This window comes from Anguilla rostrata, chromosome 17, assembly GCF_018555375.3.
Source record: "Anguilla rostrata isolate EN2019 chromosome 17, ASM1855537v3, whole genome shotgun sequence".
In the NCBI taxonomy this organism is placed as follows: domain Eukaryota; kingdom Metazoa; phylum Chordata; class Actinopteri; order Anguilliformes; family Anguillidae; genus Anguilla; species Anguilla rostrata.
Window position 1 is genome coordinate 18,875,164 of NC_057949.1, and position 12,410 is coordinate 18,887,573.

Here is a 12,410-nt window from a genome sequence, read left to right on the forward strand (position 1 = left end):
ATGTGCACAGAGCAACACGGTGTCATCATTTTCGTTACAGATCTGGTTCCTGTGCAGCACAGTTTAAAGTTCATAGGTCAGAGTAGATAAGCGTACGACATGCGTCGCGGCTTCGCTCGCAGTTCAAAATGGCTAAACATCATCCGGATCTCATCTTTTGTAGAAAACAAGCTGGAGTTGGTGAGAGTGAAAACGTTATAGTAGTCATTTAACTGGTATAGTTCGCCAGCTAATTCTTGTTTTTTCGACATATTCCAAGTTGGGCCAATTTTTAGTTCAAGCTAAGCTCAGTGCACACCGGTGTAACGTTAGCTTATATTGTTAGCCTGGCAGCTAATGTTAGTTGATTTGCTTTTCAAGTAAAACGTAGGCCTACTCAGTAAGCTTACCGTGGACAATGTTCGTTTGTGATTATACTTTAGCTACCTAAATGACGTCTTAAAATATGTGTGAATAGATGTTAAGAATACTTCTCTAGCTAAAATTCGGTTTGTTTAATGTTATGCGTTGGGAAATTATATTCGGTTCATGCAGCACAATGATCGAGGATATTTGTGAAAACTTATTCTTAACCCAGTAGTTGATCTTGATTGATTTTAAGTCCTGGGATGTAAATACGAGACAGTTATTTTTTATGGAATACATAGGTATTTCTGATATAATGTAGTAAATAATCCCCCAACAGACATTACATGTTTAGAATCAAGAACAATATACACGTTTTTACAGTTCAATGGTTGCAGATCTGTTGGGAATAAAAACCAACACAATTCTGCAGGACAGAATTTGTGAACCTATCTGGATGTACACGCATTACTTAATTTGTTCTGTTTCATTACTTTTCAGCCATCGGACGATTATGTGAAAAATGTAAGTAATTTACAATTTTTTTTAACTAATATAATTGAAGTGATTATTATGTTGGCGTTTCACGGCTTTGTGTTTGCATGCATGTTTTTTAAAAAAATTAATGAAAGGGATTTCATTTAAAAATTGCGTTGCTAGAAGTTTGAATTTAATTTCTCACTGAACAAAATCACTTAGCATCCTCTCAGGCTTGCTCCATGTCCTGGAATTATGAAATTACTCCTGACTCTTGTCGTCGTCTTTGTATTCCCCTCGTAGGTGATGGAAAGTGTGTGATTTGTGACTCGTACGTGAGGCCCTGCACACTAGTACGCATCTGCGACGAGTGCAACTACGGTTCCTATCAGGGCCGCTGCGTCATCTGTGGAGGACCCGGGGTTTCCGACGCCTACTATTGCAAGGAGTGCACTATCCAGGAGAAAGATGTCAGTGCAGTGTGCTTGTGCTCATAGTGCCTTCTGCAAACAGTGGCCTCTAATACTATTTCATTTTTGCAATGTGGATTTTTTTAGACATGCATCCAAATTGCAGCAGGCTGATCGTCAGTGTCAATATGCCTAAAACATTCCTCCTAAAACCAAAACTTGATATTACTGGTCTAATATTCAGTAACCATCACAGGTTTACTTGTATAGCATTATCCCAACTGGATTAAAAAAAGACTGTTTTGATCCTTCAGTAGATGGTGATGAGGTACAGATTGTGAGGAGGGGGTATTTCAAATGTCCTTTTTGATAATCATGTGAAAGTTTCTTCAGATCATAATTCACAAGTCACTATAAAAAACAGGATTCTGCTGCAAATCAGAAAGGACATATCAAAAAGGACATTTGAAATACCCCCTCCTCACAATCTGTACCTCATCACCATCTACTGAAGGATCAAAACAGTTTTTTTCCGCATAATGAAATACTTGCAATGTTTCCTTGTCTTGTCTAAATGAGAGACTTGACATGATGTACAAATGTAATGCATTATACCTGACTCTAAAGCCATCAGTTTCTGAGCGGTATCTGTTTAAGAGTACACGTCAAAAACAATGTGAAATGTCTGTATAAACATTCTCTGCTCAAAGGCTTCCACTGTCTAGTCCTGCTTTTCAGCTTCTGTAGGCTTTTCTGTGGTTGCCAAGTTCTAGGGCATTTGGTGGTTTAAATAACTGGGAAAACCTGCTGGATTATGGTCCTTCGGGCTTAGAGATCAGTAGCTCAGATGTACAGTTTCACATCCAGTCATGAACTCACAGTATGTTGAACTTTTTCTCCCTTAGCGAGACGGCTGCCCGAAGATTGTAAACCTGGGTAGCTCCAAGACTGACCTCTTCTATGAACGGAAAAAGTATGGCTTCAAGAAGAGGTGATTGTTTGGAAGGTGAATCTGGATCATCCAAAACACTGGTGGCCCTGTTTTGGCAATCGACATGAAGAATTTGGAAAGACCAATTCAGATGCGTTTGACTCCGGAGCCAAAACCACGAGCACAACTGTTGAACAACTCTCATAGCATTCATGTCACACAACATGGCCTGTGCCTCTTTTCTGCAAAAAACTACATTTTTCTAGGTGTAGGATGTGATTATATAATAAACCTGTTTTTGAAATAAATTTTTGTTCTGCCATGTGCATAATTTCTTTTAAGTGCAAATAAGAGAATTGCAGCTGAATGAGCAGAGAATTGATGCAAATAATAGGTTGCTATTGAACACTGAGGTTGGTTTAGTATCGCTTAAATGTTTTCTGCAGGGAAAGTTTTTGTAATTAGATTGTACTGTGTGGCAAAACCATGTCAAACCAATCTAAGACAACGTGCAAAAAGTGCAGACATAAACAACATTACCCATAATGCCTGTCACTGTCCAGTTGCCTTCTGCTCCTTTACCCAACTGCTGACTGGCCACTCTTGCCAACCAATATATTACTGGCTCTCTTTCCCTTTAACCAATGAAAGCGCTGTTGCTATCATGGCTTGTATTTTTAGCAAAAAGGCAAGGTATAGCCATCACAATATAAATGTTCTGACGCGCAAGAAACTAGAGGCCGGTTACAGTTCCTGTTTTTAATCTGCGATATAGCGTTATATGCCACTTTGATACCAGTGAAAATGCATGTAGGTTCACAGTGAAATGAGCACAAGCGTATTTAAATAGACGGAAGTGACAAATATTTGCATAGATGTGGGTAGGCTGGTGGACTGCAGTCTTAAACTTCTGATAACAAACCTCACACAATGTTCTGTTTAAATTATGCCTACACGTCTTTAATTAATTCAGTAGGTATGTGCACTATTTAATATATTATTTTATGTCTGTGTTTATTATTTACATATTTTATGAATTATTTATACAAATATTTTTTCCACTCCAAACCACAGTGCAAAGGGTTAATCGTGGAAGCTTATAGAAAGTAGTCCCGGTCCCAAAAAACGTCACAGACCGGGGGTGCGGGCAACAGAGGCTGGTATAAATGCGCAAGGTTGTCAAACAGTAAAGTTTCCTCTGGGTGTTTCATATGCACTTCGTTGGTTGTTGAAACGGAGGCCCACTTCTACGATAAATGTATATGAATAAAATTTAACAAAACAAAATACATTAGCACTGTCTGTAAGCAGCTAATTTCCAAAGCCATATACCTTGCCATTTCACTTACACTTACGGGAATTAAAAGCGCAGGAACAGAACACAAGCTGGGCATCAGTAAGTATACATAGCAGCCGCGTATAAACATGTATGACATTTTACATACATTTTATATTCCAGCGGTAAACGGTGCATTTCCCTACAATCATATCTGTTTTGTGGGTTGGGAACATTGCTTGGTATAAAAAATGAATGTCGAACCTTGCCTGAATGTATAATAGGTGCTGTCAACCATTTTAGAATCTGGTGTTTTGAAAATGCCATTTTAACTTCATTTAAAATGGATGTTTTTCCTTTTAAATGTTGACTGCATTGGAAAGTAATTAGCACCTTTGGTTATATTATTATTTTGTTTATTTTTTCAAAATACTACATACGCTAGTAAATTGCTCTCATTGTTTATGTAGCAAATGCCCAATGATTTCGTATCTTTTGAGGACGGTTGTAAATGTTTTATTGTGGACGTTATTTTTGTGCAATGTAAGACCTAAACTTGCAAAGTGGATTCTTACTTTAAACGTCTAATTGCAAACCTAATATAACGTTTAAAGAAAGTGTGTGCCTCGTGTTATCATATGGCGAAGGGTGTTTTATCGATATCGGCTGAATTCATTACCATATAGGACACGGATGCAACGCACGTAATTACATTTCTGTCGTTTAAATGCCTAATTCAAAGTGATTATTATCAGTGTATTTATATGCTTCTGGGTCTCACAATTAATTATGCATATGGCTGTATATCTGTGATGTACAGTTGAGGATTTTCTTGTAAACGTAGCGTGTTCCCCACCCCCTTTTATCCAGTCCACACGAATGCAACTTCTTTACTTGGCAAAATCGTTCTTATTTAAGCACAAATACATTTTTAATATCGCTGTATTTCCGGTTCCAAACATTTCTAGATTCAGCTTTTAGTCATAATACTGGCCTTCAGCTGCTGGACTGTCGCAAACAATGATTGTATCAATCGGCTATTAAATTATAACAGGCCAGAAATCTGGTTTTGGGGCTACTGTATACTTTATAACACTGATTTGAACTAAATTCAGGCGACAAGATTGTATTAATCTTTATAGCATTTTACGTGTACCCTGCCAGACCGTGGAAAACGCATATCTATTCAAGTCACATCCAAATACAGTTGCCATTTAAGCCTAGGGCAAAATTCTATCCGCAAATAAATCCACAGCTCTACTTGCTCCGTTCCAGTGGGTGGGTCAGAGTTTTAGATGTATGTGCGGTGCATTAAATAATCTTTAAAAATGTCGTCTCCCATTTTAAAGTTGAAACTGTTTTGTATTTTAATCACGACATTGACGGAGTGACATTGAATGACATTGAGCCAAACGAAACTACTGTAAATAATGCTGGATGTTTTTGTATATAGGTAGCATTTGCGCGTTCGAGCTGCAGAGTTTTTAGTGCTTACTCCGTGTATCGCCAACGATTGCTTGCTAATTACACAGCCACCATTTTCGACACAGATGGTGACTAGTATGCTCGTGTAGCTACTTGTACTTGCTAGGTGTGTATTTTAATATTTTGTTATTAAAGGTTAACGTTAATGGGCACATGAATAATCTTCAGAATCATACTAAATAAGAAGATAGCTAGGTTGGGTGAACGAGTAATATGAAGCTTACGGATCGATAAGATACGTCATTAGTTAGGGTTAGGATAAGCTTATCTAGCGAGCTAATGTGTATCGCAAAATTGTTTCGCACATCGGTATCGTAGATCCTTCTCTGTGGACAGGCTAGCTAGCAAGCAAGTTTAACTTATTCGTCTTTGTAGTCACCGACTGCATTGTGTACCCAGCAAAACAAACTATAGGCATCCAGGATCTGTGCTATTGATACGGTTATATCTCCTCGTACATCTGCTTGAGCTAGCTATCTGGCAAGTTCACCGCACAACTGCTAACATGCTAGCAGTGTAGCTGGCTTTGGAGCAACAACAATGTCACCTTTCCATTCAATGACCGACCGTGAATTCCAATTTTTGTTACGATTCCTGCTTCTTTTGTACATATTTCCAATACAATTTTACTTGTCAATGGCAGCAAATATGTATGGTCTCAACTGGTCTGTGAATTGTATTCGCACAGAAATAATAGCAACGTTCGTGTCAATGAGATTGCTATTGTTTTGATTATGCGGAGGCGGATGCTCTGCGTTGTGCACGCGTAATGATGACGTAAATGACACTACTGTCCAATGCATTTTGGGGAGTGCAGTTGCCACAGGGTTGCCGAGCCTCTGCCATTTTATGTGTACATCGCAACAAAAAACAACAAATGCATAACACAGTCTGCTGCTTAAAGGTTTCATTCTTTGTCATTGTCACTCATTACAGATATCCATGTTTCTCTAATTATATTTGCTGTTTACCTTTGTTTGGTTTCTTTTTCTTAGACCTTTTCGAGGAAGGGAGCAATGAACATTTGACAACATTGGGAGGCTTAACTGATAGCGACGCTCAGCTGACAGCAGCTGCCACACTACTTCCAACAGGTTGGAATGCCCTGTCTTTCTCTGCCAGGTTACTGACATCATTATGTCCTTGATATGTAAGTGAGATAAGGGAGGGGACAGTTCAGGTTTACACACCGTCGATAACTTCAAGGTCTTCTTCTCTGCTCTCCTGAAGGTGGCATTACAGCTGTACTGCTCGTTAACCCAGACAGAGCAAGTTTTAATATGGTGCAGGCTGCTAATACTGCATTAGTCACATTTCTGTTGGCAAATGTAGTCCAGATAAGACTGAAATGCACATACAATGTGGATGTAAAGACTTGAGCGTTAGATTGGTGTTCATAGGCCTCTCCTTGTGCCGTATCTTGGTTTAACCAGGTCGCCACCTGACTGACACAGCCATGCACCTGGAGGTGAAAGTAGCCCTGAACTTCATAGTGTCTTACCTGTACAACAAACTTCCCCGGCGCCGCGCAGACCTGTTTGGGGAGGAGCTGGAACGGCTTCTGGTGTCTCGCTTCGAGGGCCACTGGTACCCTGAGACCCCTCTGCGGGGGTCCGCTTTCCGCTGCCTGCACCTGGGGGCCCCTCCAGACCCCGTGGTGGAGTTGGCCGCTCGGCGAAGCGGCCTGGACACAGAAGAAGTGCGAGCCAATGTACCTCCAGAGCTGAGCGTGTGGATCGACCCCTATGAGGTATCCTACCAAATCGGGGAGAAAGGGGCGGTGAAGGTGCTGTATCTTGAGGATCCCCCCAGCCTGGGTAGGGAAGGAGAGCGCCCAGAGGGGGTTAATGGGGGGAGCAAAGGGGAACTGGAGGTGGAGGAGGGCAAGAGTTTGGGGTTCAACCCAGAGGCTCAGGTTTTTGTGCCAGTTGGTGGGCAGGTGTCTCCCGTCCTGCCCTCCCTGTCCAGCTCCCCCACGCCCCTCTCTGCCACATCTTGCCCAGGCTTATTTGGGTACCCAGCCCCTAGCACCCCGAACAGTCTGACTGCCCACTCCTCCAACACCTCGACGCCCCCACCCCCGAGCTCTGGCCTCTCTTACCTGCCTCCTCAGCAGCAGCCTCCGGCTCCCCCCAACCCACGCCCACCCCCCCAGCCCATCACCTTCACTACCGCCACTTTCGCCGCCACTAAATTTGGCTCCACTAAGATGAAGAAATGCGGTAGTTCAGGATCAGCGGGGGGGTCGGGAGTCGGGGTCCCCCCCCAGCCTAGAATGCTATCCCGCTCGCCCACCACCATTTCCCCCCCAGGGCTGCTGAAGCACAAGGCCCTCTCTCTCTCCCTTCACTCTTTGGGAGGTCAGGTCCCGAGCCAGCTCTCCCCCAATGCCAAAGAGTTTGTCTACCCTGCCTCCCCCAGCGCCCTCTACTTCGATACAGATGCCCCCGCCTTGCCCCCACATGCCAGCGCCTTCCAGCCCCCCCACCCTCACCCTGCCCACCCCCACTCCCACCCGACCTTCGACCCTTTCTCCAGCCCCCCGCCGGGCCCCGCCGTGGGGATCATTGATGGCAGCGGTGGGATTTCCTACCTGGAGAAGCCCCCGTTTGTGGAGGGGCTGGGGGGGTACAACCTGCAGTACCCCAGCCAGGCCTTCCAGCCTGTGGTGTTGGCCAACTAAGGCCTGCATTTGTCAACTCAACATGTTTATTTGGGTGATGGACTAATTCTGGCTCATTTACTCATAAAGACTGCTTTTTTGTTTGTTTTTTTTTTTTTTGTAACCTTCTTCTTACTAATATTACAGCTTAGAAATAATATAAAATGACCACCACCATCATATGTTGTGAAAATCGCTGTTTATGTTAATGTTCTTGTACTAATTTTTGGAAGGATTTTTAGTTTCTGTTTCGCCTGGGGAGTAACCAGTCTCCTGCTGCACAGAACGTTTTTTGCATTGAATGTTAAACTGTTTAAATGTTGAACTTTGATAGTATATAACCCCCTTGGGGGTTTTTTTTGATGCTCGACCTTGTGCATTTCCCCTGGGCAAAACAGTGTGAAGCACTCTAGCTCTCACTGTTGTATAATGCTGTGAAATGAGACCCAGGGCCCGCAGGCCCACAGACTGGTTGTGTGGGTCTGAGGCGATGGGTACAGCTGCTAGCGGCTAGCGGCGCTCTCTTCTCGACTAGCATGAAATTGCGGCGGACCTGCCACGACCCTGTGAAGCGGGCGGTGACACTCCAGTGTTCTTTGCTTTGTCGTGTGGCTTATTTACACTTTACGGAAACTTGGCATTTTTTAAGCGCAACACAAATACGTGGCTTTGAACTGCAGTCAGAGAACAGTGGATGTCCATGGTCCTCCACTGCAGTGTCAGGAGGGACTTGAGCAACACCTCTTTTATATACGTGAAAAATCTGCTCTGACATTTTGTATGAAATGGAGACAGAGTAAGGGGAAATTTAGTCGCAGGGATTTACAGAGGGCAAAGAGGGCAAGTAGGACAGAATGGTGAGGGGGTGGTGGGGGTGGTTGGGGGGGGGTAGGGTGGGAGGTAGGCTAACACTAACACTGTATTGTGGGCTGGATAATTAATGAGCTAGAGCTGAAATGGAGGAAGTGTGACAAGATGGTCTTACAGTGGGAAAGCAGGACACACACACAAGCGCGCACACACACAATTGCATGCAAAAGTGTCTGAAGTTAAGAGCCTGGGGATGGATGGATGGGTATTGGGCACAGTTGACCAGTGACCAGTGGTGATTGTGATAAATGGCTTTGCATGACATTGACCGTTAAGGAGAGATCTCAATAAATGAGGAGTGTAGGAGGAGGAGGAGGAGAAAGATGGAGGGAGATTGATGAGGAGGACAGGGAGGAGATCTATGGGAATTACAGTGCGTGGACTGAGGGCTTAAAACCCAGAACGCGTTTCTGCAGAGCTTCAGTACTGTTGTAAACTAGGATTCTCCCTCTCCCTCTCTTTCCTGTTTTAGTTCTCTGGTCTTGTGATTATGTTCTCTGACAGTTGCTGCTTGAATCCTGAAAACCAGGGGGTGGGAGAGGGTGGCGGGGTGGGGGATGTGATGAATCGTTGTGATGTTATATTTTCCTATTTTGTGTTTAATTTGATGTCGGGACTGTGAATGTTTCCTGTGATTTATATCCAGTCACTTTATATGATACCTTTGCCAGACCACTTTGATAGTTGGTGAAAAGGAGCCATGTCCCCATTGGGCGATGGTACAGAACCAGGGCAGAGGCAGCCCAAATGCCCCCACCTCATTCAGATCCACACAGCACTTTATTCACAAACGGCTGCTGCTGCTGCACACTTCTCCTGCACCGAGAGCGATCGCATCCCTTCGGCGACCGGTCATTTTCACATCGCCTGCCGCAGGCGTCTCTAGAGTACAGGAATGTATATGGAATGGATTTGAACATGATGATAATAATAATAATAGTAATAATAAACATGTTGTCGTAACGTGGAGAGGGCTAATAGGCCGGTGATCATCTGTGGAGCTGTCTCTGGAGAGAAATGTCTTGTAATAGGGAGGAATGGAAGGGGTGAGGATGACCCTTCTCTGAGCTGAATGTTTTCTAAATTGTGCCCATAAACCTGCGTGTATAAGCTAAAAACATACAGGACCCTTGACTTGTGCTCATACTGGTTTTGCTAAACGACTGTCAGTCTCTTGCAGTTTGTTTTTATTTTATTTCAAGTTTTTGTGTTAGTTTCTTTTGGTGGGGCAGGGAGTTTTGGATGGATTAGAGGGCTGCATTTCTGTACAGATGTGGGGGGGGAGGGGGGGGTTGATGCATTTTTACATTTATTTGTAATTTATTTACAATTTTTCTATTTTTCCTGTGTGTTTTTCAAAGAATTATCTAGAACGTTTGTAAAGGTAAGAGATATATACTATACCAGTATAAATATGTATATATTTCTTACATTATTAAGAATTTTTTTTCATTGTTTAGTTTCTTACGTGCTGAAGTTATTTTTTCAAAAAATATATAAATATATATGCAAGATGAAACATGAAAAATTTAAAAGTATATAAAATAAAAGTATTGAATGTGTATCGTACCTTGTACAGAAATTGTTCAATAAAAGACGGGTAAATGTAGTCTGTAAAGTTGTTTCTTGTTGAGTTTAAAGACAAGGATGTTTACAAAGACGAAACCTCCATAAGTGGAGTGTCCGGATGTCTTTGTGTCCCAGGCAGTCTGAATACCTGACTTACCGCCTTTTTCACCACCCTTGGTTTTTTTGTTTGGTTTTTTTTGTCCGTTGTTAAAGCCAAAAAAAGGAACACGTGACTCCCTCCTTCCCTGTACTGATTGTCTTCTCTCTGTTCGTCTGTGTGACCAGGCCACTCCTTTCTCCCACTTCCTTGCGTACTGTCGGCGTCTCTCTCCTCCGGAGAGAGTTCAGTCTTGCCCTCCATCTCCGTTCTGTATCCCTGCACCCCTTCCGTAGTTCCGCCTCGCAGAGCTCGCCTCTGTGCTGCCGTCGAACCCACATCGGCATTGAGAGCGCCACGGAATTCTCGTCCCAGCGGAATTCCATAATCATTTCATTTCACGCCTCGGAGCTTCTGCGTTCACCCCCTCCCTCCCCCCACTCCAAACACACACACACACACACACACAGCCATGCTGTACCTGTTCCTGGGCTAGAGTGCTCCTGATCCAGAGTGGGTGTGTTCAGCTTGCGTGTCCCCCTGCAGATTCTGGCCTGCCTCCCTGTGACAGGGCTGTTCTGCGCTTGCCCGTTTTCAGTGTGCCGTGAAAGTGGGGAGCTCGACCGAGACGTGGTCCGTATCAGTCCACCTTGGTTATAGAGAGATCTAGAGAGGGCTACACTGGGGAGGTTACTGTGCTCCGTAAAACCATTTGTGGTTCTTCTTACCGGTTACTTTGACTTTGAGAAGGCCAAAATGTGTTCCTGGTCTCATTGATCAAACTCCCAGGCACTTCATTGGGGGGGGGGGACTGATCATCCCAGTTAATCAAATTGAGATCACATTCCGTTTATAAGGCTGGCACAGGATGCATAGTGTTGTTTGTGGCTAGCTGGAGAAGAATCTTCAGTTGCTGCAAACCACATTTGACATGGGATGGTGGATACAAAAGACCTATAGTAAAGAAAACTGTTGATGGAAGCTGTGGTTTTTGGGCTTCACAAGCCTCCATAGTTTTCTGTTGGAAATTGGAAACACCTTTTCATGCCATCACAAATTTAAGTTTTTTTTTTTTTAACAAATATTGAGGTTGTGGTGAGAGATGGTATGTTGTATATGACCTATATTTGCTTTGAATGAAGGACTTTGTACCACCAGTGTTGACTGTAACAGAGTAAATGTGTGTTTTTTTTTCTTCGTATCTCATATCTTGAGCTTATTTTCTTGTATTTTGGTTTGCTATCTGGAACAATTTTGTTGAAAAAGATTAATTTTATATGGAAAATATAACATTTAAGAAAAATAGCTATAATGAAAGATGTATTCAAATAGTGTTTTCTTTTTTGCCTGTATTTTATTATAATTTCCCTATTTTGTATCTGATCTGTAACACCCTGTAGGATGACATGGACCTTTCCCAAGCAAAATGCAATGACCTGTTTTCTGTGTTCCCTCCCAAGGGACAAACTACTGCAGTTTCTTATTGTATCGGATTCTTTTTTTAAGTTTGTAATAAAAAAATGATGACAAAAATAAGCATGAAAAATAATCTACTTGTCTTGTCTTAATCTGTTTTTACTTCCAAATGTTCAATGAAAAATATGTGAATACAGTAATTCAGACCTTTTTATGTTTGTCATATCCAAAGAATTGTATTATTCTTATATGTACTTGATTTACTCGCCATTTGAAGGGCACCTCAACCCCTCCCCCCAACACACACACACACACAAAAGCAGTCCTATGATTTATCTCATGCATTCAACTCACTACTGCCTCTGCTAAATTATGTGACATTCATTTGCAATATTTCATTGTAAATAATGTCTATGACTAATTGGATTTTAGCTGTATGTTAACTTTTTTGTGAAGCATGTCTTGATTTTACAATTTTTAGGAGAGTTCCAGCCTCCAGCTTTTTAGACACCCCCTCTCCACTGCTCTGTCTGCTCAAGATGGCTGTATTTAGTCAGATCAGCTTTCTGTCTTTCTCGAATATTGTCTTCCACTCATCGCTCAACCTCATCTTTCCTTTCCTTGCATCCCCTCTTCTCTCTTCTCCCTCCAGCCTCTAATGTTTGAGGTAGGCCTTATGTAACATCTTTCCCTTGTGAGCGAATTACATAACCCACTGCACGCCTTCAGAATAATAAAAAGGGGGTGGGGCCAGGCAACTGTGAATATCAAATGAATGGGCACCACATTTTGCTCAGTGAAATGAAACTCGTTCCTTCATCCTCTTGCGTTGCTGATACTGTGGACGCCCATGTGTCTGTCTAGCAGTCGCT

The 12,410-nt window shown here is 42.7% G+C and overlaps 2 protein-coding genes across 3 annotated transcripts; both read left to right on the forward strand.

Moving 5' to 3' along the window:
- The first annotated feature begins 40 nt into the window (after positions 1 to 40).
- LOC135242873 (PHD finger-like domain-containing protein 5A) lies at positions 41 to 2,471 on the forward strand. The gene is made up of 4 exons (XM_064314151.1): positions 41 to 180; positions 847 to 870; positions 1,126 to 1,292; positions 2,138 to 2,471. Exons 1-4 carry the CDS (start codon positions 129 to 131, stop codon positions 2,225 to 2,227), a joined length of 333 nt encoding a protein of 110 aa, XP_064170221.1. The 5' UTR covers positions 41 to 128; the 3' UTR covers positions 2,228 to 2,471.
- An 850-nt stretch (positions 2,472 to 3,321) lies between these two features.
- LOC135242871 (protein Tob2) lies at positions 3,322 to 11,671 on the forward strand. 2 transcript variants are annotated; one of them, XM_064314146.1, is made up of 3 exons: positions 3,322 to 3,559; positions 5,920 to 6,018; positions 6,358 to 11,671. In XM_064314146.1, exon 3 carries the CDS (start codon positions 6,381 to 6,383, stop codon positions 7,605 to 7,607), a length of 1,227 nt encoding a protein of 408 aa, XP_064170216.1. In that variant the 5' UTR covers positions 3,322 to 3,559; positions 5,920 to 6,018; positions 6,358 to 6,380; the 3' UTR covers positions 7,608 to 11,671. The 2 variants fall into 2 exon arrangements, with proteins under 2 accessions (XP_064170216.1, XP_064170218.1); XM_064314148.1 differs by lacking the exon at positions 3,322 to 3,559 and adding an exon at positions 3,600 to 5,030.
- The last annotated feature ends 739 nt before the right edge of the window (positions 11,672 to 12,410 follow it).